General features: G+C 38.5%; 1 protein-coding gene across 4 annotated transcripts in view; it reads right to left on the bottom strand.

Annotated features, from left to right (window-relative positions):
• TSGA10 (testis specific 10) overlaps window positions 1–26,382 on the bottom strand; it is a 149,501-nt gene that overhangs the window by 3,221 nt on the left and 119,898 nt on the right. For all 4 annotated transcript variants that reach the window (XM_030920566.1, XM_030920567.1, XM_030920568.1 and 1 more), the window contains 3 exons: window positions 17,983–18,185; window positions 16,208–16,312; window positions 15,867–16,016 (listed from right to left, as the gene is read on the bottom strand). In XM_030920566.1, coding sequence (XP_030776426.1) covers window positions 15,867–16,016; window positions 16,208–16,312; window positions 17,983–18,185 — 458 coding nt within the window. The remainder of the gene's footprint in view (window positions 1–15,866; window positions 16,017–16,207; window positions 16,313–17,982; window positions 18,186–26,382) is intronic.

Raw genomic sequence — 26,382 nt, 5'->3', positions numbered from 1 at the left:
GTTGCAGGGAGCCGAGATCATGCCATTTCACTCCAGTCTGGAGAACAAGAGTGAAACTCCGACTTAAAAAAAAGAAGGTGGCGGGGGATCATTCCAAGATGGCCAAATAGGAACAGCTCCAGTCCACAGCTCCCAGCATGAGCAACACAGAAGACGGGTGACTTCAGGATTTCCAACTGAGGTACCAGGTTCATCTCTCTGGGACTTGTTGGACAGTGGGTACAGCCCACAGAGTGTGAGCCAAAGCAGGGCGGGGCATCGCCTCACCCGGGGAAGCGCAAGGGGTCGGGGAATTCCCTTTACTAGCCAAGGACGGTACCTGGAAATTTGGGACACTCCCGCCCTAATACCACGCTTTTCGAATGGTCTTAGCAAACGGCACACCAGGAGATTATATCCCGCACCTGGCTTGGTGTGTCCCACGCCCACGGAGCCTTGTTCACTGCTACCACAGCAGTCCGAGATCAAACTGCGAGGCGGCAGTGAGTCTGGGGCAAGGGGATCTACCATTGCTGAGGCTTGACTTGGTAAACAAAGTGACTGGGAAGCTCGAACTGGGTGGAGCCCAGGGCAGCTCAATGAGGCCTGCCTGCCTCTGTAGACTCCACCTCTGAGGGCAGGGCATAGCTGAACAAAAGGCAGCAGAAACTTCTGCAGACTTAAATGTCCCTGTCTGACAGCTTTGAAGAGAGCAGTGGTTCTCCCAGCACGGAGTCTGAGATCTGAGAACGGACAGACTGCCTCCTCAAGTGGGTCCCTGATCCCCAGGTAGCCTAACTGGGAGACATCTCCCAGTAGGGGCCAACTGACACCTCATACAGCCAAGTGCCCCTCTGAGACGAAGCTTCCAGAGGAAGGATCAGGCAGCAACATTTGCCATTCTGCAATATTTGCTGTTCTGCCACCTCTGCTGGTGATACCCAGGCAAACAGGGTCTGGACTGCACCTCCAGCAAACTCCAACAGACCTGCAGCTGAGGGTCCTGACTGTTAGAAGGAAAACTAACAAACAGAAAGGAATAGAATCAACACCAACAAAAAGGACATCCACACCAAAACCCCAACTGTAGGTCACCATCATCAAAGACCAAAGGTAGATAAAACCACAAAGATGGGGAGAAACCAGAGCAGAAAAGCTGAAAATTCCAAAATCAGAGCACCTCTTCTCTTCCAAAGGATCACAGCTCCTTGCCAGCAGCGGAACAAAACTGGATGGAGAATGACTTTAACGAGTTGACAGAAGTAGGCTTCAGAAGATAGGTAGTAACAAATTTCTCCGAGCTAAAGGAGGATGTTCGAACAAATTGCAAAGAAGCTAAAAACCTTGAAAAAAGATGAGATGAACGGCTAACTAGAATAAACAGCATAGAGAAGACCTTAAATGACCTGATGGAGCTAAAAACCATGGCACGAGAACAATGTGACGCAAGCACAAGCTTCAGTAGCTGATCCAATCAAGTGGAATAAAGAGTATCAGTGATTGAAGATTAAATGAATGAAATGAAGCGAGAAGAGAAGTGTAGAGAAAAAAGAGTAAAAAGAAATGAACAAAACCTCCAAGAAATACGGGACTATGTGAAAAGACCACATTTACATCTGATTGGTGTACCTAAAAGTGACAGGGAGAATGGAACGAAGTTGGAAAACACTCTTCAGTATATTATCAAGGAGAACTTCCCCAACCTAGCAAGGCAGGCCAACTCCAAATTCAGGAAATACAGAGAACGCCACAAAGATACTCCTTGAGAAGAGCAACCCCAAGACACATAATTGTCAGATTCACCAAGGTTGAAATGAAAGAAAAAATGTTAAGGGCAGCCAGAGAAAAAGGTCAGGTTACCCACAAAGGGAAGTCCATCAGACTAACAGCGAATCTCTCGGCAGAAACTCTACAAACCAGAAGAGAGTGGGGGCCAATATTCGACATTCTTAAAAAAAAGAATTTTCAACCCAGAATTTCATATCCAGCCAAACTAAGCTTCATAAGTGAAGGAGAAGTAAAATCCTTTCCAGACAAGCAAATGCTGAGAGATTTTGTCACCACCAGGCCTGCCCTACAAGAGCTCCTGAAGGAAGCACTAAACATGGAAAGGAACAACCGGTACCAGCCACTGCAAAAACTTGCCAAATTGTAAAGACCATCAATGCTAGGAAGAAACTGCATCAACTAATCAGCAAAATAACCAGCTAACATCATAATGACAGGATCAAATTCACACATAACAATATTAACCTTAAATGTAAATGGGCTAAATGCCCCAATTAAAAGACACAGACTGGCAAACTGGATAAAGAGTCAGAGCCCATCAATGTGCTGTATTCAGGAGACGCATTTCACATCCAGAGACACACATAGGCTCAAAATAAAGGGATGGAGGAAGATCTACCAAGCAAATGGAGAATAAAAAAAAGCAGGGGTTGCAATACTAGTCTCTGATAAAACAGACTTTAAACCATCAAAGATCAGAAGAGACAAAGAAGGCCATTACATAATGGTAAAGGGATCAATTCAACAGGAAGAGCTAACTATCCTAAATATATATGCGCCCAATACAGGAGCACCCAGATTCATAAAGCAAGTCCTTAGAGACTTACAGAGAGACTTAGACTCCCATACAATAATAATGGGAGACTTCAACACTCCACTGTCAACATTAGACAGATCAACGAGACAGAAAGTTAACAAGGATATCCAGGAATTGAACTCATCTCTGCACCAAGCGGACCTAATAGACATCTATAGAACTCTCCACCCCACATCAACAGAATATACAACATTCTTCTCAGCACCACATCACACTTATTCCAAAATTGATCACATAATTGGAAGTAAAGCAGTCCTCAGCAAATGTAAAAGAACAGAAATTATAACAAACTGTCTCTCAGACCACAGTGCAATCAAACTAGAACTCAGGACTAAGAAACTCAATCAAAACCGCTCAACTACATGGAAACTGAACAACCTGCTCCTGAATGACTACTGGGTACATAACGAAATGAAGGCAGAAATAAAGATGTTCTTTGAAACCAATGAGAACAAAGATACAACATACCAGAATCTCTGGGACACATTTAAAGCAGTGTGTAGAGGGAAATTTATAGCACTAAATGCCCACAAGAGAAAGCAGGAAAGATCTAAAATTGACACTCTAACATCACAATTAAAAGAACTAGAGAGGCAAGCGCAAACACATTCAAAAGCTAGCAGAAGGCAAGAAATAACTAAGATCAGAGCAGAACTGAAGGAGATAGAGACACAAAAAAACCCTCCAAAAAATCAATGACTCCAGGAGTTGGTTTTTTCAAAAGATCAACAAAATTGACAGACCGCTAGCAAGACTAATAAAGAAGAAAAGAGAGAGGAATCAAATAGATGCAATAAAATATGATAAAGGGGATATCACCACCGACCCCACAGAAATACAAACTACCATCAGAGAATACTAGAAACACCTCTATGCAAATCAACTAGAAAATCTAGAAGAAATGGATAATTTCCTGGACACTTACACTCTTCCAAGACTAAACCAGGAAGAAGTTGAATCCCTGAATAGACCAATAGCAGGCTCTGAAATTGAGGCAATAATTAATAGCCTACCAACCAAAAAAAGTCCAGGACCAGATGGATTCACAGCTGAATTCTACCAGAGGTACAAGGAGGAGCTGGTACCATTCCTTCTGAAACTATTCCAATCAATAGAAAAAGAGGGAATCCTCCCTAACTCATTTTATGAGGCCAACATCATCCTGATATCAAAGCCTGGCAGAGACACAACAAAAAAAGAGAATTTTAGACCAATATCCCTGATGAACATCGATGCAAAAATCCTCAATAAAATACTGGCAAATCGGATTTAGCGGCACATCAAAAAGCTTATCCACCATGATCAAGTGGGCTTCATCCCTGGGATGCGAGGCTGGTTCAACATTCGCAAATCAATAAACATAATCCAGGATATAAACAGAACCAAAGACAAGAACCACATGATTATCTCAATAGATGCAGAAAAGGCTTTTGACAAAATTCAACAGCCCTTCATGCTAAAAACACTCAATAAATTCGGTATTGATGGAACGTACCTCAAAATAATAAGAGCTATTTATGACAAACCCACAGCTAATATCATACTGAATGGGCAAAAGCTGGAAAAATTCCCTTTGAAAACTGGCACAAGACAGGGATGCCCTCTCTCACCACTCCTATTCAACATAGTGTTGGAAGTTCTGGCCAGGGCAATCAGGCAAGAGAAAGAAATCAAGGGTATTCAGTTAGGAAAAGAAGAAGTCAAATTGTCCCTCTTTGCAGATGACATGATTGTATATTTAGAAAACCCCATTGTCTCAGCCCAAAATCTCCTTAAGCTGATAAGCAACTTCAGCAAAGTCTCAGGATACAAAATTAATGTGCAAAAATCACAAGCATTCTTATACACCAGTAACAGACAAACAGAGAGCCAAATCAGGAATGAACTTCCATTCACAATTGCTTCAAAGAGAATAAAATACCTAGGAATCCAACTTACAAGGGATGTAAAGGACCTCTTCAAGGAGAACGACAACCCACTGCTCAGTGAAATCAAAGAGGACACAAACAAATGGAAGAACATACCATGCTCATGGATAGGAAGAATCAATATCGTGAAAATGGTCATACTGCCCAAGATTATTTATAGTTTCAATGCCATCCCCATCAAGCTACCAACGAGTTTCTTCACAGAATTGGAAAAAACTGCTTTAAAGTTCATATGGAACCAAAAAAGAGCCCGCATTGCCAAGGCAATCCTAAGTCAAAAGGACAAGGCTGGAGGTGTCACGCTACCTGACTTCAAACTATACTACAAGGCTACAGTCACCAAAACAGCATGGTACTGGTACCAAAACAGAGATATAGACCAATGGAACAGAACAGAGTCCTCAGAAATAATACTACACATCTACAGCCATCTGATCTTTGACAAACCTGAGAGAAACAAGAAATGGGGAAAGGATTCCCTATTTAATAAATGGTGCTGGGAAAATTGGCTAGCCATAAGTAGAAAGCTGAAACTGGATCTTTCCTTACTCCTTATACGAAGATTAATTCAAGATGGATTAGAGACTTAAATGTTAGACCTAATACCATAAAAACCCTAGAAGAAAACCTAGGTAATACCATTCAGGACATGGGCATGCGCAAGGACTTCATGTCTAAAACACCAAAAGCAACGGCAGCAAAAGCAAAAATTGACAAATGGGATCTAATTAAACTAAGGGGCTTCTGCACAGCAAAAGAAACTACCATCAGAGTGAACAGGCAACCTACAGAATGGGAGAAAATTTTTGCAATCTATTCATCTGACAAAGGGCTAATATCCAGAATCTACAAAGAACTCAAACAAATATACAAGAAAAAAAAAACAACCCCATCAAAAAGTGGGCAAAGGATATGAACAGACATTTCTCAAAAGAAGACATTCATACAGCCAACAGACACATGAAAAAATGCTCGTCATCACTCGCCATCAGAGAAATGCAAATCAAAACCACAATGAGATACCATCTCACACCAGTTAGAACGGCAATCATTAAAAAGTCAGGAAACAACAGATGTTGGAGAGGATGTGGAGAAATAGGAACACTTTTACACTGTTGGTGGGATTGTAAACTAGTTCAACCATTATGGAAAACAGTATGGCAATTCCTCAAGGATCTAGAACTAGATGTACCATATGACCCAGCCATCCCACTACTGGGTATATACCCAAAGGATTATAAATTATTCTACTACAAAGACACATGCACACGTATGTTTATTGCGGCACTATTCACAATAGCAAAGACTTGGAATCAACCCAAATGTCCATCTGTGACAGACTGGATTAAGAAAATGTGGCACATATACACCATGGAATACTATGCAGCCATAAAAAAGGATGAGTTTGCGTCCTTTGTAGGGACATGGATGCAGCTGGAAACCATCATTCTTAGCAAACTATCACAAGAACAGGAAACCAAACACCGCATGTTCTCACTCATAGGTGGGAACTGAACAATGAGATCACTTGGACTCGGGAAGGGGAACATCACACACCGGGGCCTATCATGGGGAGGGGGGAGGGGGGAGGGATTGCATTGGGAGTTATACCTGATATAAATGAGGAATTGATGGGTGCTGACGAGTTGATGGGTGCAGCACACCAACATGGCACAAGTATACATATGTAACAAACCTGCACGTTATGCACATGTACCCTAGAACTTAAAGTATAATAAAAAAAAAAATTAAAAACAACAACAACAACAACAACAACAAAAACTCTTCACAAAAAAAAAAAAAAAAAAACAGCAAACCACCCATATAAAGCCAAATTTAGAGGATATGGAAAAAGAAATTAAAACATACTAATAAAAGGAGACTTTAGAACACCACCCTTAATATAAAACAGGTCAGATGAACAAATATTAAACAGCGATATAAAAGATCTACAAAAAATGAAAAAGTGGAGGTATTTACACCACTGAAATTGGCAAGTGCTACAGATCAGGGCCTCCCCCTCCTCACCTTTGGAAAGCCAGTTTACCAGCATACCACTGAGCTATCCCTACAGAATTAAAAATACTACATAGCCTCTATAATTAAATAGTGTGGGACTGCACACGAACAGGCAGATCAATGGAAAAGAAATAGAAAGTCCAAAAAGAGATCTAAATGACTGGGACAAAGAGTCTTTTAAATCAATGATCTTGGAACAACTTGATAGTCAGTTGGAAAATGATAAAATTAGATCCATTTCTCAAACCACACATAAACTCCAAATGAATCAGATATCTAAATGTAAAAAGTAAAACTATACCAGTACTAAAAGAAATTCCTCTACTATCTGGGGAGAGAGAAAGATTTGCTAACTATGAATAGAAATCCAGATGCATTAAAGGAAAAGGTTTAAAATCTGACTACACAAAACTAAAAACTCTTTATAGAGAAAAAGGCAATACAGTAAAATTAAAAGACAAATAAAAAAAAGTGAGAAAATATTTGTAGCATATATCACCAATAAAGAGATAATTTCTCAAATGTACTAAAAAATTTTTTAACAAAAAGATCTAAAGTCCATTAGAAAAATAGGCAGAAGAAATGAATAGCTAATTCAGAAAAAGAGATATAACAATAGCCCTTAAACGTATGAAAAGATATTCAACTTCACTCATAATATGAGAAATGCAAATTAAAACTACACTGAAATACCATTTCTCATCCACCGCAGTGGCACAAATTCAAAAGCTTGACAGTGTGTTCTGCTAGTGAGGTTGTGGGGAAACAGTACTTTCACACATTGCTGAAGGGACTGCAAAATGGAGGGGAATGTGGCACGGCCTAACAAAACTACCTGTGTATTTACCCACTGACCCAGCAATTCCACTTCTAGGAATTTATTCTGAAGATACTGCAACAACATGAAAATACATATGTATGAGATTATTCATTACAGCCTTGTTTGTAATTGCAAATTATTGGAAACCAGCTAAATGTCCAAGTTTAGGAGGTGGGTTACATAACTATGGTACATCCATATACTAGAGTAGTGTGCACCTGACAAAAAGGAATAAGGAGAATCTCTAGGAATCAACATGGAGAGATTTCCAGGAGACAGTGTTAAGTGAGAAAAGCAAAGTGCAAAGAAGCATGCCACTTTTTGCATAAACAAAGAAAGATATATATCTGTGTATCATTAGCATAAAACCACAAAGAAAGGAGGTGGAGGCATGGCTGATGGGATGGAAGACATAGAGAAAGTGACACTTCTCTTAGTATTATTTTTTGCAGAGTGTTGACCTTTAAAAGCATGCTAATCTACATATTCAAAATTAAAATTAAGTTGAGGAAAAAACTAGGAAGTGGAAATATGAAAAATGAAAGCAAATTGAAACAAATGAATCCAATGTTATTTCAAATGAATACCATGACCAAAATAAAAGATGGAAAAAATTAATCCAAATAAGTTACAAACTCAGTATTTAAACATATGCTCTCAAGATTTGGGCAAGGTAGCGTACAGGCATAAGAAGGAAGAACTGCAAACAGATTCCGAACTTTAAAAAAGTCGGCCTGTTTATTGTGGTGACATCGGTGAAGAAATTTTGAAACTATTGTAGATGCATTCTGGGATTGAGCAAATTAGTAACTACATTGATATCGTTGAGTAAACATGTTAATGTTGAGCCAGGGTTCTCACTGTAGAAGAAAGAACATATATATAAGTAATGGAAAAAAGTAAAAGGATGAAACCTGTGGGCATGGTTTGGAGTTTTGGTTATATGTTTAAATGTGCCTCTGCGAGTGTGTGAGGAGGTCTGTGCAAGTGTGTGTGTGTCAGTGAAGAAACATGAAAGCATGTGAGCACACGAGCCACCACATGTGTATATAAGAAAACAAATGGGGTAAAAATTTTAAAATAGTGAGTATCGGTAAAGGGCATATAGATGTTCTTTGTATTCTTATTTTTGTAACTTTTTGAAAGGTTGAAATTGTTTCCAAATAAAAAGTTTCTAGGAAATTTGTGATACATAGAAATATATCTAAAATATTTTCCTCTAAAAAACTAGGTGATTACTTTCCTAGAACATATAAATTTTGTGGTGCTATAATAATCAACATTTTGTAATTAAATAAGAAGTTAATGTTGTAGAAATAAAAAGAAAATCAAACTATTAAAATACAATTTATGGGGCAGATGGAAGACGGCAGATAGGAGACAGGACTAACGTGCAGCTCCCACATGGAACGACAGAACAGTGTTAGAGACTCACACTGTGATCTTTTGCTCCAAGATTCACTGTAGGAATACACAAGGAAAACCCAAAGAATTCACATATCCTTTGAAAGAAGTGGCATGCTGCTGCCAATTCCACGAAACAGGTGAAAAACTGGGAGTTCCCAATGTGTGAGAGGGAAGAAAACCTACATCTGAACACATGTCCCCACTGGGGAATCTGAAAATCCACATCACGGGAGAAAAATTTAACCCTATCTAGAGATGAAAGGGATTTATGGAGTCACATAAAATATAAAAGTAGAAGTAGCAGCAGGAAGTGCCTTGCACGCACTCCCAGTCTCCAGCTCGAGCCCAGGGAAAGCCAGCAACGACTATCTCACAGGGGTCCTTGGGAAGGCAGTCAGCAGAATTGGGGAGGGGTCACAGAGTGAAGGAAGCTCCGAACTGAAATCGGTAGTGGTTTTGACTGGGCACAAATTTTCTTGAGCAGAGTCCAGGGGACCAGCGGAAGCTGCTGCAGATAGGAGACAGAGCAGGAATAGCCAGACACGGAAGGAAGGACCAGGTTCAAATGCCGTGCTTGCTTTTTCAGTGGGGTAGCTCGTGGCCTGGGGCAAAATCTGAGCAAGGCACTGCAGGAGCGAGGCTGGCCTCACCAACTGCATGGGAGTTGGGTGAGGCCTCTTGCTACTAGCTATTCCCCACTTCTCTGGTGAACTATATGATACAGCAGAGGTGGCCAGGATCCCCTCTAGAACATAACCCCATTGGCCTGAGAACCATAATCCCCTTCCCCAAGGTGGCCATGTCAAGCCCTGCCCAAGGAGAGTCTGAGCCCAGACCCACCTAACCCTGCCCCGACCTAAAGTGATGCATCACTTTCCCGTCACCTCTACTACAGCAGGTACTGGTATCCATGCTGTCACCAGGCTGGAGTGCAGTGGCGTGATCTTGGCTCCCTGCAACCTCCGCCACCTGGGTTCAAGTGTTCTCCTGCCTCAGCCTTCCAAGTAGCTGGGATTACAGGCATGTGCCACCATACCTGACTAATATTTGTATTTTTAGTAGAGGCAGAGTTTCGCCATGTTGGCCAGGCTGGTCTTGAACTCCTGACTTCAAGTGATCTGCCCGCCTCAGACTCCCAAAGTGCTGGGATTACAGGCATTAGCCACCATGCCCGGCCAAAGACAGGTCTTTAGAATTAGCTCAGTCAGACAAAGAAAAAAAAAAAGAATTTTAAAAAATGAACAAATCCTCCAAGAAATGTGGGATTATGTTAAATGGTCAAACCTAAGAATAACTAGTGTTCTTGAGGAAGAAGAGAAATCTAGAAGTTTAGAAAACTTACTTGAGGGAATAATTAAAGAAAACCTCCCTGACCTTGCTAGAGATCTAGACCTCCAAACATAAGAAACTCAAAGAACACCTGGGAAATTCACTGCAAAAACATCATCACCTAGGCACATAGTCATCAGGATACCCAAAGTCAAGACAAAGGAAAGAATCTTAAGATCTGTGAGACAAAAGCATCAAGATAAACTATCAAGGAAAACCTACCACATTAATGGCAGATTTCTCAGCAGAAATCCTACAAGCCAGAAGGGATTGGGGTCCCATCTTTAGCCTCAAGAAACAAAATAATTGTCAGCCAAGAATTTTGTATCCAGCAAAATTAAGCAACATAATGAAGGAAAAATAAAATCATTTTCAGACAAATGCTGAGAGAATTTGCCACAACTAAGCCAGCACTATGAAAAATGTTTAAAGGAGTTCTAAATCTTGAAACAAAACCTCAAAATACATCAAAATAGAAGCTCCTTACAATATAAATCTCACAGATTATTTAATTTTATGTAATTATTTAATGTCATTAAACAATGACACAATGGGGGGGAAAAAACCAAAACAACATATTAAGGCAACAACTAATGTAATGAACAGAACAGTACCTAATATCTTAATACTAATGTTGAATGTAAACAGCCTAAATACTCCACTTAAAAGACATGGAAGGGCAGAATGGATAAAAATTCACTAAGTATCTGCTGTCTTCAAGAGATTCACCTAACACCTAAGGACTCACATACACTTAAGGTTAAGGGGTGGAAAAAGATATTCCACACAAATGGAATGTGAGCAACAGTAGCCATTCTTACATCAGACAAAACAAACTTTAAAGCAACAACAGTAAAAAAAGAAAAAGAGAGACATTATATAATGATAAAAGGAATAGTCCAAAAGGAAAATATTGCAATTCTAAATATATATGCATATATACACGGAGCTCTCAAATTTAGAAAACAATGACTATTAGACCTAAGAAATGAGATGCACAGCAATACAATAATAGTGGGAGACTTCAATACTCCATTGACAGCACTAGGCAGGTCATCAATACAGAAGGTCAACAAAGAAACAATGAATTTAAACTATATCCTAGAACAAATTGACTTAACAGGCATTTACAGAACATTCTACCCAACAACTGCAGAATATAAATTCTTTTTTCTTCAGCACATGGAACAGTCTCTCAGACTGAACATATGATAGGACGCAAAACGAGTCTCAATAAATTTAAGAAAATCAGATTTATATGAAGTATCTTTTTTTTTTTTTTTTTTGAGATGGAGTCTTGCTCTGTCAGCCAGGCTGGAGTGCTGTGGCATGATCTTGGCTCACTGCAAGCTCCGCCTACCGGGTTCACGCCATTCTCTTGCCTCAGCCTCCCAAGTGGCTGGGACTACAGGCACCCGCCACCATGCCCAGATAATTTCTTGTATTTTCAGTTGAGATGGGGTTTCACCATTTTAGCCAGGATGGTCTCGATCTCCTGACGTCGTGATCTGCCCACCTCGGCCTCCCAAAGTGCTGGGATTACAGGCGTGAGCCACCACGCCTGGCCTCAAGTATCTTCCTAAACTGCAGTGGAACAAAACTGGAAATTATCTCCAAAAGGAACCCTCAAAACTATAAAAATACATGGACATTAAATAATCTGCTCTTGAGGCTGGGTGCGGTGGCTCATTGGTGTAATCCCAGCACTTTGGGAGGCAAAGACAGGTGGATCACTTGAGGTCAGGAGTTCAAAATCAGCCTGGCCAACATAGTGAAACCCTGTCTCTACTAAAAATACAAAAATTAAGGCTGTGCACGGTGCCTCATGCCTGTAATCCCAGCACTTTGGGAGGCTGAGGCGCACAGATCACCTGAGGTCAGGAGTTCAAGACCAGCCTGGCCAACATGGTGAAAACCTGTCTCTACTAAAAATACAAAAAAATTAGCCAGGCGTGGTAGCGGACGCCTGTAATCCCAGCTACTTGGGAGCATGAGGCACGAGAATCGCTTGAACCTGGGAGGCGGAGGTTGCAGTGAACTGAGATTGTGCCATTGCACTCCAGCTTGGGCAACAGAGTGAGACTCTGTCTCAAAAATAATAATAATAATAAGCCAGGCATTGTGGCACATGCCTGTATTCCCAGCTACTTGGGAGGCTGAGACAGGAGAACTGCTTGAACCCGGGGAGCAGAGGTTGCAGTGAGCCGAGATCATGCCACTGCACTCTAGCCTGAGCAACAGAGCAAGATTACATCTCAAAAAAATTTAATAATAATTATCATCATCATCATCTGATCTTGAATGATCTTTGGGTCAACAATGAAATCAAGATGGAAATTAAAAACTTCTTTGAACTGAGAGATAATAGTGAAACAACTTATCAAAACCTCTGCAACACACCAAAAGTAGTATTAAGAGAAAAGTTCATAGCATTTAATGCCTACATCAGAAAGTTTGAAAGAGCACAAATAGACACTCTAAGGTCACACCTGAAGGAACTAGAGAAACAAGAACAAACCAACCTAAACACAGCAGAAGAAAAGAAATAACAAAGATAAGAACAGAAACAATGAAAATGAGACAAAAAAATACAGAAGATAAACAAAAAGCTAGTTCTTTGAAAAGATAAACAAAATTGATAGACCACTAGCAAGATCAACCAAGAAAAGAAGAGAGAAGATCCAAATAAGCTCAATGAGAAATGAAATGGGAGATATTACAACCAGTACCACAGAAATACAAAAGATCATTCAAGGCTACTATGAACACCTTTACACACACAAACTAGAAAATCTAGAGGAGATGGATAAATTCCTGGAAAAATACAACCCTCCCAGATTAAATCAGGAAGACATAGAAACTCTGAACAGGCCAGTAACAAGTAGAGAGATTAAAACAGTAATTTTAAAAAATTGCCAATAAAAAAAAGTCCAGGACCAGATGGATTCACAGCTGAATTCCATCAGATAGTCAAAGAAGAATTGTACCAATCCTATAGAACACCTTTCCACAAGACATAGAAAGAGGGAATCCTCCCTAAATCATCCTATGAAGCCAGTATCACCCTAATTCCAAAGGCAGGAAAGGACATAACAAAAAATGAAAACTATAGACCAATAACCCTGATGAACATAGATGCAAAAGTCCTCAACATAATACTTGCTAACTGAATCTAACAGCATATCAAAAAGATAATACACCATGATCAAGTGAGTTGCATACCAGGTATGCAGCAATGGTTTAACATATGCCAGTCAATAAATGTGATAGACCACATACACAAAATTAAAAACAAAAATCATGTGATCATCTCAATAGATGCAGAAAAAGGATTTGACAAAATCCAGCATCCCGTTATGGTTAAAACCCTCAGCAAAACTGGCATAGGAGGGACACACACTTCAAGGTAATAAAAGCTATCTATGACTAACCCACAGCCAACATTATACTGAATGGGGATAGTTGAAAGCATTCCCCAAGAACTGTAACAAGACAAGAATGCCCACTTTCATTGCTTCTGTTCAACATAGTACCTGAAGTCCTAGACAGAGCAATCAGACAAGAGAAACAAAGGGCATCTAAATCAGTAAAGAGGAAGTAAAACTGTCACTGTTCACTGATAATATGATCATATACCTAGAAAACCCTACACTCATCCAAAAAGTTCCCAGATCTGATAAATGAATTCAGTACAGTTTCTGGATGCAAAATTAATGTACACAAATCAGTAGCACTGCTATACACCAATAGCGATCAAGCTGAGAAACAAATCAATAACTCAACTCCTTTTACAATAGGAGCAAGAAACAAACAAAAACACCAACTTAGGAATATACCTAATCAAGGTGGTGAAAGATTTCTACAAAGAAAACTACAAAACACTGCTGAAAGAAGTCACTGATAACACAAACAAATGGGAACACATCCCATGCTCGTGGAGAATCAATATTGTAAAAATGGCCATACTGCCAAAAGCAATATGCAAATTCAATGCAGTTCCAATCAAAGTACCATAATCATTCTTCACAGAACTAGAAAAACAATCCTAAAATTCATATGGAACCTCAAAAGACTCCACATAGCAAGACTAAGCAAAAGGAACAAATTTGGAGGCATCACATTACCTGACTTCAAACTATACTACAAGATTATAGTTATTAAAACAGCATGGTACTGATACGAAAATAGGCACATAGACCAATGAAATAGAGAACCCAGAAGTGAAGCCAAATACTTACAGCAAACTGATTTTTGACAAAGCAAACAAAAACATAAAGTGGGGAAAGGATACCTTACTCAACAAATGGTGCTGGGATAATTGGGACGCCACATGTGGAAGAATGAAACTGGGTCCTCATCTCTCACCTTATAAAAAAATCAACTCAAGATGATCAAAGACTTAAATCTAACACCTGAAACCATAAAAATTCTAGAAGATAACATTAGTAAAGCTCTTCTGAACATTGGCTTAGGCAAAGATTTCATGACCAAGAACTCAAAAGCAAATGAAACAAAAACAAGTATAAATAGATGGGACTTAATTAAACTAAAAAGCTTCTGCACAGCAAAAGCAATAATCAGCAGAGTAAACAGACAACCCACAGAGTGGGAGAAAATATTCCCAAACGTGCATCCAACAAAGGACTAATATCCGGAATCTACAAGGAAGTCAAACAAATCAGCAAAAAATAAAAATAATAAAAATAATAATAGTACTAATCCCATCAAAAAATGGGCTAAGGACATGAATAAACAATTCTCAAAAGAATATATACAAATGCCCAATGAACATATGCAAAGATGCTCATCATCACTAATTATCAGGGAAATGCAAATTAATACCACAATGAGATACCTACCTTACTCCTGCAAGAATGGCCGTAATTAAAAAATCAAGAAATCATACATGTTGGCATAGATGTGGTGAAAAGGGAATGTTTTCTTTTACACTGCTGGTGGGAATGTAAACTAGTACAACCACCATGGAAAACAGTACAGAGATTCCTTTTAGAACTAAAAGTATAACTACCATTTGATCCAGCAATCCAACTACTAGGTATCTATTCAGAGGAAAAGAAGTCATTATATGAAAAAGATACTTGCACACACATGTTTGTAGCAGCACAATTTGCAATTGCAAAAATATAGAACCAGCCTAAATGCCCATCGAACAACAAGTGGATAAAGAAAATGTGGTATAAATATACCAAGGAATACTACTCAGCCATTAAAAAGGAACGAAGTAATGGCATTCGTAGCAACCTGGATGGAGTTGGAGACCATTATTCTAAGGGAAGTAACTCAGGAATGGAAAGCCAAATATCCTATGTTCTCACTTTAAGTGAGAGTTAAGCTATGAGGATGAAAGTTACAAGAATGATACATTGGACTTTGGGGATTCAGGGGGAAGGATGGGAGAAGAGTGAGGAGTACACATTGGGTACAGTGTACACTGCTTGAGTGTTGGATGCACCAAAATCTCAGAAATTACTGCTAAGGAAGTTATCCATGTAACAAAAAAACCACCTGTTCCCCCAAAACTGTGGAAATAAAAAAATACATAATTTATGCAAACAGATAAAATATTAGTCCTTTTGCTTTAGTATAATAGATATAACTAATTATCAAAATTCTGTATTTTTATATCAATATATCTTGGTAATCCTGTTTAAATATCACTATTAAAGATAGACTATTGAGTTTCCTTATTACCCCAAATATTCACTATACTAGATATTACTATTTGATCTCAAGAGAATGGATCCTTAAACAGACTCACTCTTCTAATGATCGATCTAGGCCTCGGTCAGGAGATCGATGGTGAGCACGTTCTGGTGAATGACATTTTGTATTTGGCTTCATTGTAGAACTCATATGATAAGCATTACTTGAATAATTTTGGCGGCGAAGTTCTTGTACGGCCCTCTCCCTAAAACAAAATAGTGATGCTTTAAAATTTTATATACAGCAAAAGTATTAAAACTATCATAAAAAACTGTAGCTTAATTCATACTTCAAAATCTAACCATCATGAAAGAACTAAAACCTATTTTTACCTAAGAAACAATGCTTTCCATGCTGAAAAGCATTGTTTTTGAGCTTGCATAGAGATAAACTTACCTTTCAAAGCGCTCTGTTCCTAGTTGTCTTTTGGTGATGTCTAAATCAGCTTCCAATTGTGTGACAACATTTCTGAACTGGGCCACATCTCTACTTTGGATGGCCCTGTTTAAAAGAAGATAAGAGTTAGAGTTGACTAAACTTAAAATATGACTATGATTCTGGGGTACATTAAACCATATTGATAGTGGTTTCTTAGCTGGATCCAAATCACATTGTGATTTTTATGGCCAGATTTATTAGTACATCTAAAATATGCCCATGTTAGACACAGTAAGTATGCAGAGTAGCCTACTTGAAAAGCCTAAGCAATCTCAGTCCCATTCAATTAGTTAATCCTTCTCTGTTTCAATTTCCCTGTGGAAACATATTATACATCATCTGTCTATACTATTTACTATAAATAGCTTTTAATGTAAGTACTTAGAGGTATTATATAAAGTAGTAGTATGACCAAATAATTAACACTGGAATTCACTAGCTCCATGATTAATATAGTCTGTTTTAGATAATCTATTCAACCAAGTGCCTTATAATGAAATTTGATATATACAATCTTCAATTTAATAGATAGAATCTTTCTTAAGGCCAAACAATGCCTCACAAAACCTGTGATAAGGCACAATATCATAAGGAAGATAAACATTGATGAATGCCACTCACACAGAACATTCTATCCTCTTCACTTGTTTTCAGGACAGTATCATAGACTGCTGAAATCTAAACTTTAGAGACTAATAACAAACATTTCTCATGCTAATTCTAAGTGTTAGTATTTACCAGTCAGTCTTAAACAGAGTATAGCCCTTAGGGTGGAAGTTTTGGCATATTTCATGAAGGTAGATTTCCACCTACCATCTTGAGAAAGTGATCCTGCAAAAATAGTTGAAGGAATCATAACAGCCTAGCTACAGTAACGGAAAAGGACTCAGTCACTGCCACCATAACCTGAAAACAGTTTCTGAAGGAAACTGGCCTTGGCTCTGAAGCCCTTGCCTAGTCAGGGGCTCCTAGGAGTGGCTGATTGCCGAGACCATGCTTCTTATCCTTCCCCATGCCCTGAGCTCAGATGTGAGGATAGAGTGGAGGCTGGATGAAAAGTGTTATAGATAGGACAGGTAAGAACAGGGGTTAAGGGTCCCCCATCAGTTTTTATGAGAGGTGACCAAGTGTCACAGAAAAATAATTCACTATACAGGGAGGCATTTCCACCCAATTCTCCAGCCAAAGTTCTTTTAATAACATGCTAGGAGTGCTAGAGATCCTAAAAAAAAAAGAAAGAAAGAAAAAGAAAGAAAGAAAAAGAAAAGAAGCCAAAATTGATGTCCTAGGAAGTCTTCTGTATTTTGTGAATGCAGGTGTTCTTCTAGGTACCCAGTACATGCAATAGTACAAAAGAAAATACAATGTGGCAAATGAAAACACTAGGCTGCAATATATTGGTCTAAATATGAAAATTCTTCTGGTTTCAAACTGGTTAATTTTTTTTCTCGTTTTGTTATATTTCCTAAAGGCAGTATTTTAGACCAGACATTCTATTATACTCAAAACCCTGTTGGAAAGAATCAATAGAGATCATTAAACTTAAATTTAGATAAGAAAAACATAAGAGAAAAAGTACCACCTCTTAGGCAAATCACAATATTTCTGATCCTTAGTTTAATTAATGACAAATTACAGGAAGCAAATTCTCTAAATTCTAGCTTAAAAATCCTACTAATCTATAAAGTACCAAAAAATTAAGATGTATGACTTCATATTGCTAAACAACTCACATTTTATTTTCTGCCAAACAAAGGTGTTCTTTAAGAAGCTGAATTTCAGATTCTTTTTCTTGAAGTGCTATCTGAGACTGATATTCTTTGTCTCGATTGGCCACCAGCAAAGCTTCTAAATTCTGCATGGAGATTCTCTCATTTGTCATCTGACTCCTCAGGAGTTCAATTTCAGAACGAGCAGAATCTAATTCATTCTCCATCTGTAGAATAAGAAGAAGATATCTATACTTATTCCCATTAATTCACTTAACTATTATATTATCAGGGACTCACAAAATTTTCATAATCTGTTATAAACTGGCAACTACTTTTAATGTGATTTGAAATTGTGCCCCTCCTTCTCACCAAATAAACACACCACACATGTAGGTATAGTATCACTTTCTCCATCTCTTTGATCATATCAGAAAATTCATTAATTTAAGAAAAGGCTTATTAATTTCAAACTGCAACCAGTTTCCACTACCAGCTTTGATATTTCTTTATATACTCCTGCAAGACTGACAGGATGTCTGTGAGCACTGCTTTCTCCTGAGTTAGGTGAGCTACGTGCTTATAGAATGTCATTGGACTCCATAATTAAGGAATATAAGGCGTAATCGCTTACATTCTTTATAAGAGTAATCTCTTATGTTCTCTTAATATAATTATTATATATATTTAATAATATAATTAAATATAATTATAATTAATATTAAGGAGTAATCTCTTCTATTCTCATGCATAAACTTGTGGAAAGCTTCCTTTTGAAAATTATCTTGAGCCTTAAAATAGGCTCAGTGAGACAAATGTTTTTTAAAAAGGAGGAAGAACAGTCACTAGTATTTAGAAAAAAATTACTCCTTATCTCGTAATATACGTAACAAATTCTACATGCATTAAAAAAGTTAAATGTGAACAGGTCAGCTTTAAATTCTAGTGAAAAGACATAAAAATGAAATTACAGGGAAGGGAGATAGGTAGGTAGGGACATTTTCTAAGCTAGGAACAATGCAAAAAAAAGTTGGGTCACATTAAAAAAAGAAACATTTTGATCGTCAATATAAACTTCACCAAAATTTGAAAGGAAACAACTGGGAGACAAATAAACTTAGTAAATAAAATTAACAGTTTATATCTCTACTAGCATAAAGAATGCATATACACTGATGAGAAATATGAGCTGAATGATAATGATCAGAAAATTTGCAAAAGGAGAAATATGATTAAATTGTAAATGTATGGGGAAAATTTACCCTTACTAGTAATCAAATAAACTAAAACAAGATGCCATTACCAGTTCAGGGCTTCTTACCTCAACATTACTGATGTTTTGGGTTGGATAATTATTTGGAGTGGGGGCAGCACTATGCATGACAGGATGCTTAGCAGTCTCCCTGGCCTCTGCCCAATCGACGCCACCAGCATTCCCCACTCTAGTCATGACCATCAAAAAGGTCATTATTAAATGCACACTGGGAGCAAACTCTCTTTCAGCTGAACTGGAAAAACTCTACCGAAGACACTGTTCTAGTCTATCTAATTCGCAAACGTGTTAGTTTGCGTTAATGAACATTACATTGGGCAAGGGCAATCTCGTATACTTTGCTGGCAGGAGTAGAAAATGGACCATGATGTTTTTGACAATAGCTTTTTTGAAATGTAATTCACATGCCATCAATGATTTTTAGCATATTAACACAGTTGTACAATCGTTACCACAATCTATTGTGAGAACGTTTTCATCATCCCAAAAAGAAACTCAAGGTTGGGCATGGTGGCTAACACCTGTAATCCCAGCACTCTAGGAGGCCAAGGTAGGTGGATTGCTTGAGCTCAGGAGTTTGAGACCAACCTGGGCAACATGGTGAAAATCCATTGCTACAAAAAATTCAAAAACTTAGCCAGGCATGGTGCCATAGGCCTGTAGTCCCAGCTACTCAGTAGGCTGAGGTGGCAAATCACTTGAGGCCAGGAAGTCGAGGCTACAATGAGCCAAGATGGCACCACTGCACTCCAGCCTCGGCCACTGAAAGAGACCCTGTCTCAAAAACAAACAAAAAAAGCAAAAAACAAAACAAAACAAAACAAAAAAACCAACACAGAACTTTGTCTGACCCTAGGCAACCTCTACACTATTTTCTACTATTTGCCTTATTCTGGATATTTCATACAAATGGAAACAAACAATGTGTATGTAGTCTTTTGTGACTGGCTTCCTTTATTAGCATAATGTTTTTAAGAGTTATCAATGTTTTAGCAGGTATCAAAACTTCATTAGTTTTATTGCCTAATAATATTCCATTGCATAGATAAATCACAGATGTATTCATGAGTTAAAAATATTTGAGTTATTATACTTTGGGACTATTACAAAGAATATTGCCATAAAACTTTGTATACAAGTTTTTGTATGGACATGTTTTCATTCCTCTTGAATAGATGGAAGTGACATTTATGGGCTGTAAGGTAATCTAATTTTTTTTTTTTTGAGACGGAGTCTTGCTCTGTCGCCCAAGTTGGAGTGCAGTGGCCCGATCTCAGCTCACTGCAAGCTCCGCCTCCCGGGTTTACGCCATTCTCCTGCCTCAGCCTCCCGAGTAGCTGGGACTACAGGCGCCCGCCACCTCACCCGGCTAGTTTTTTGTATTTTTAGTAGAGACGGGGTTTCACCGTGTTAGCCAGGATGGTCTCGATCTCCTGACCTTGTGATCCGCCCGCCTCGGCCTCCCAAAGTGCTGGGATTACAGGCTTGAGCCACCGCGCCCGGCCAAGGTAATCTAATTTTTAACACTTTGAGGAACTGCCAAAATGTTTTCCAAAGTTGCCTTACTATTTTACATTTCCACCAGCAATGTATGAGGGTTTCATTTTTTCCACATTTTTGTCAACATTTTTTATCTTCTCTCTGATTATAGCCATCCTAGTGGTTGTGAAATAGTATGGTTTTGATTTGCATTTTTTTATTAATGATGTTCAGCATCTTTTCATGTATTTATTGGCCATTTATGTATGCTATGTAGAGAAATGTCTATTAATATCCTTTGCCTAGTTTTTTAATTGGGTTATTAAGTTTTTTGTTTTTTGGTTTTTGAGACAAGGTCTCATTCTGTCACCCAGGCTGGAGTGCAGTGACATGAAGACGGCTCACTGAAGCAAACCTCCCCCCTCAGGCTCTCAAGTCACTGGGAATACAACTGCACACCACCACACCTGGTTAATTTTTGTATTTTTTGTAGAGATGGGTTTTTGCCACGTTGCCCAGGCTGGTCTTGAACTCCCAGGCTCAAGCGATTCTCCTGTCTCAGCCTCCCAAAATGCTAGGATTACAGGCATGAAACACCGCTATATATTTTGACTATCAATCTCTTATCAGATATACGGTTTGCAAATGTTTTCTCACATCTTGTGCATCATCTTGTCACTTTCTTGATATCATTTGCAGCACAGAAGGTTTTTTTTTATTTTGATCAAGTCTACTTAATCTATTTATTCTTTTTTTTTGTTTGTGTTTTTGATGTGTATTTAAGAAAGCGCTGCCTAACCCAAGGTCACAAAGATTTACTTCTGTATTTTCTTCTTAGTATAGTTTTTGCTGTTACATATAGCGCTATGATTCATTTTCAGTTAATCTTTGCATGTGATCCAACTTCATTCTTTTCCAAATAGATGTTAGGTTGTCCCAATGCCATTTGCTAAACACACTATGCTTTCCTCATTGAATTGTCCTAGCACCTGTATTTTGAAAAATCTTTTGGGCACAAATGTATAAACCATTTCTGGACTCTGAATTCTGTTCCATCAACCTCTATGTCTTTCCTTATGCTAGTGCCACACTGTCTTGATTACTTCAGTTTTGCAGCCAGTTTTGAAATCAGGAAGTGTGAGTCTCCCAACTTTGTTTTTCTTTTTCAAGATTGTTTTGGCTGTTCACTTGCACTTCCATACGAATTTTAGATCAGTTTGACAATTTCTACAAAGAAGACACCTGGGATTCTGATAAGCATTGCATTAAATTTGTGGATGAGCTTTGGGAGTAATACCATCTTAACAGTGATAAGTGTTCGGACCCATGAACGTGGGATGTGTTTCCCTTTATTTAGGTCTCCTTTAATTTCTGCTGACGATGTTCTGTAGTTTTGTAAAGTACAAGTATTTGTCTTTTTTTATTTCGTTTTTATTTTTTTAGACAGAGTCTTGCTCTGTCACCAGGCGGAGTGCAGTGGCATAATCTTGGCTCACTGCAACCTGACTCCCCAGTTCAAGTGATTCTCCTGCCTCGGCCTCCCAAGTAGCTGGGATTACAGGCATGCGCCACCACACCCAGCTAATTTTTGTATTTTTAGTAGAGACGGGGTTTCACCATGTTAGCCAGGATGGTCTTGATCTCCTGACCTCATGATCCACCTGCCTCAGCCTCCCAAAGTGCTGGGATTACAGGCGTGAACAATTGCGCCCGGCCGTATTTGTCCTTTTTTAGTGCTACCCTTTTTGATGCGATTCTGTTTGACAGAATTTTTTTATTTTCATTTGCAGACTGTTCATTGTTAATGTATAGAAATAAGAAATACGATAATTGGATATCGATCTTGTGTCCTACAACCCTGATGCTCATTTATTCTAATAGTTTTTTAGTGGATTCTTAGGATTTTCTGTATTTCAGATCATGTCACCTGCAAACAGAGGTAGTATTACTTCTTTTCCAATCTGGATGCCTTTTATTTCTTGTTCATGCCTCGTTGCCCTGCGTAGAACCTCTGCTACAATGTGGAATAGAAGAGGCAAGGTAGGCATTCTTATATTGATATTGATCTTAAGGCAAAAGCATTCAATCACCACTAATACAGTGTTTGCTGTGGGTTTTTCATAGATGCCCTTTATGAGGTCAAGAAAGTTTCTGTTTCTAGTTTGTAGTGTGTTTTTATCAGGCAAGAATGTTGGATTTTGCCAAATGCTTTTTCTGCATCCAATGAGAAGGCTGTGTAGTTTTTGTTCTTGATTCTATTGATATGATGATGTATTAATTGATTTTTCAGGTGTTAACCAACCCAGCACTCATGGAATAAACCCTACTTGATGGTGTAAATTTCATTGTATGTGTTGTTGGATTCAGTGTTATAGTATTTTCTTGAGAATTTTTCATCTGTATTCATAAGAGATCATTGTCTGCAGTTTTATTTTCCTGTGAGGTCTTTGTCTGGCTTTGGCATCAGGGCAATAATGGCTTCATAGAATGCACTGAGAAGTGTTCTCTTCTACTTTTGGAAGAGTTTGCAAAAATTTTGGATCAATGCATCTTGAATCATTCGGAAGAACTCACAACTGAAGCCATCTGGGCCTCGGTATTACTTTATGGAAGTTTAAAAATGTCTATTTGGACCTCTTTAGGTTATAGGTTTACTCAGATTTTCTTCTTTTCCTTACGTCAGTTTTAATACTTTGTGCTTTTCCGGAAATTTGTGGATTTCATCTAAACATTTAATTTTTGGCATTCAGTTGTTCATAATAGTCCCCATGATACCTTTTTTTTTATAAGGTTAGTAGTGATGCCCCTTCTCTTATTCCCAATTTTAGTAATTTGACTCTGTCACTTTGCTAAAGATTTGTCAATTTTGTTGATACTCTGAAAGAACAAGCTTGTGGCTTCTTTGATTCTCGATTGTTTTCTCTTCACTTAGTTTCTGTTCTAATCTGGATTATTATTTTCATTCTTCTTGCTGTGGGTTGTTTGTTCCCTTTTTCCAGTGTTCTAAGTGGAAGGCTATGTTAGTGACTTAAGAATTTTCTTTTAAAATATAGATATGCATTTATAGCTATAAATTTCCCTCTAAGTACTGCTTTAGCTGCATCCTATATGTTTTGACACAGTACACTTTCATTTTCACGAATCTCAGAGTATTTTTTTCCTTTGTGATTTTTCCTTTGACTCACACCACTATTTGGGAATGTGCTGCTCAATTTTCATATACTTGTGAATTTACAAAATTACCTTCTTTTATCAATCCCTAACAATTCCACTGTGGTGGGAAAACATACTTTGCATCAGTTCAATACTCTTAAATCTACTGAGGCTTGTATTATGGCCTAATGTATGATCTGTTCTGGAGGATCTTCCATGTGGAGAAGACTATATATTCTACTGTTGTTGGAAGAGTGTTTTATATATTTATGTAAATGCCAATTTGGTTTTTGTGTTGTTGAAATCCTGTATTTCCTCGTTGATGTTCTGCCTAGCTGCTCTCTTCATTATTGAAAGTGGGGTATTGACATCTGCAACTATTACTGTTGAACTGTTTATTTACAGCACAATACAGAAATGTTATTCCTACATAGCTGTATTTCTTCCTTCTCTCATTAGTGATATAAGTGTCTTACATTTACATCTATATATGTCACAAGTCCAATGATGTATTGTTACAATTATTACTTCTAAATGTTACAGCTTTTAAAGAAGTTGATAGAAGAAAGGACAGCAAACATATACAGTCAGACTTAGCAGCTCTTTTTTTATTTTTATTTTTGAGACGGAGTCTCACTCTGCCACCCAGGCTGGAGTGCAGTGGCATGATCTCAGCTCACTGTAAGCTCCGCCTCCCAGGTTCACACCATTCTCCTCCGCCTCCCAAGTAGCTGGGATTACAGGCACCCGCCACCACACCTGGCTAATTTTTTTGTATTTTTTAGTAGAGACAGGGTTTCACCGTGTTAGCCAGGATGGTCTCAGCCTCCCAAAGTGCTGGGATTGCAGGCATGAGTCACCGTGCCCGGCCCAAAGCAGCTCTTTTAAATATGTTCAAAGAAATAAAGGAAGTCATACTTAAGGAAGTAAAGTAAGGCCAAAAATGGATGAATGGATAAAGAAAATGTGGTATATATACAAAATGGAATACCATACAGCAGCAGTCCCCAATCTTTTTGTCACCAGGAACTGGTTTCATGGAAGATAATTTTTCCATGGACAGCAGAGGGGGTGGGGATGGTTTTGGGATGAAACTTTCCACCTCAGATCATCAGGCATTAGTTAGATTCTCACAAGGAGTGTGCAACCTAGATCCCTTGCATGCGCAGTTCACGATATGGTGCACGCTCTTATGAGAATCTAATGCCACTGCTCATCTGGCAGGAGGTGGAGCTCAGGCAGTAATGCTCACTCACCCACCACTCACCTCCTGCTGTGTGGCTAGGACTGGTATCAGTCTGTGGTAACAGGTATGGGCCCGGACAGGTCTGCAGCCCAAGGGTTGGGGACTCCTACTATACAGCCTTTTAAAAGAAAAAAATTCTGTCATTCATGGTGACCTGGGTGGAATTGGAAGACATTATGCTAAGTGAAATAAGCCAGGCAGAGAAAGACAAATACTGTATGATCTTACTTATAAGTGGAATCTAAACAAGCTGACTTTATAGAAACAGAGTAGAATGGTGGGAGGAGGAAGGATGGAGAAAGGGGAGATGTTGATCAAAGAGTCCAAAGTTTTAGTTAGACTGGAGAAATAAGTTTTGGTGATTTATTACACTGTATGGCGACCACAGTTAATAATAATCTACTGTATAATTCAAAATTGCCAAAGGATAAAATTCTAATGATATCACTGCAAAAAATAAGTTGATAATTTGGTTGATATGTTATTAGCTTAATTAAACCTGTCTACCATACATACCTCAAATCTTTCTACATACATAGACCAAAACATCACATTGTACTCCATAAATATACACAGTTATTATTTGTCAACTAAAAAGAGAAAGAAAAAAGTAAAAGAAGGAGTAGTAACAATGTCTCATCAAATAGAGACTAATAATAAGGAAATAATAAGCTGCTCTAAAAGACAGTTTCTCTTGTTTGCTTTATTTTCCTATAGATGGGCTGCATTTTTCTGGCTTTTTGAGGGTTAAATTTCTGTTGTTGACAACTAGAAATTTTAAATAACATACTGTAGCATGTCTCAATACTGATCCTCCTCATCTTGGGGCTTGCTGTGGTTGGCTTATTTCCTTATGTATTTGTCTGGACTGTTTCTGTGATGTCTATTCCCCTTGCCGTATATAGCCTCTGATGTTGCTCCTCAGGGTATGCACATAGTTACCCTGATCCCCTCCCATGGGCATTTACAGTCATTCTAGCCTCTCCCATTAGGATGACAATGGATTTAGCCAGGCTCTCTTTGACTGTCTCTCTCTGATCTCCCTGTTAAGTGTCTGGCTGGTCTGTCCCTACTGGTATCAAATCCAACTATTAGTCTCTCTTAATTTCTAGCTGACTGTTCTATGTATTTTGACAATCAACTGTGGGTAACGTTGCTTCACAGTCTGATCCAGTTACATTTGATCCCTTTGAAGGGGTACTACTTCCCAACCTAAGTAAGCATTGTTGAGGTATGATTGACAAATAAAAATTATACACACTTAAGGAATATA

Source organism: Rhinopithecus roxellana, chromosome 17 (genome assembly GCF_007565055.1).
Source record: "Rhinopithecus roxellana isolate Shanxi Qingling chromosome 17, ASM756505v1, whole genome shotgun sequence".
In the NCBI taxonomy this organism is placed as follows: domain Eukaryota; kingdom Metazoa; phylum Chordata; class Mammalia; order Primates; family Cercopithecidae; genus Rhinopithecus; species Rhinopithecus roxellana.
The sequence above is the reverse complement of the archived record's forward strand: the minus strand, read 5'-3'. Positions and strand labels throughout refer to the sequence as shown.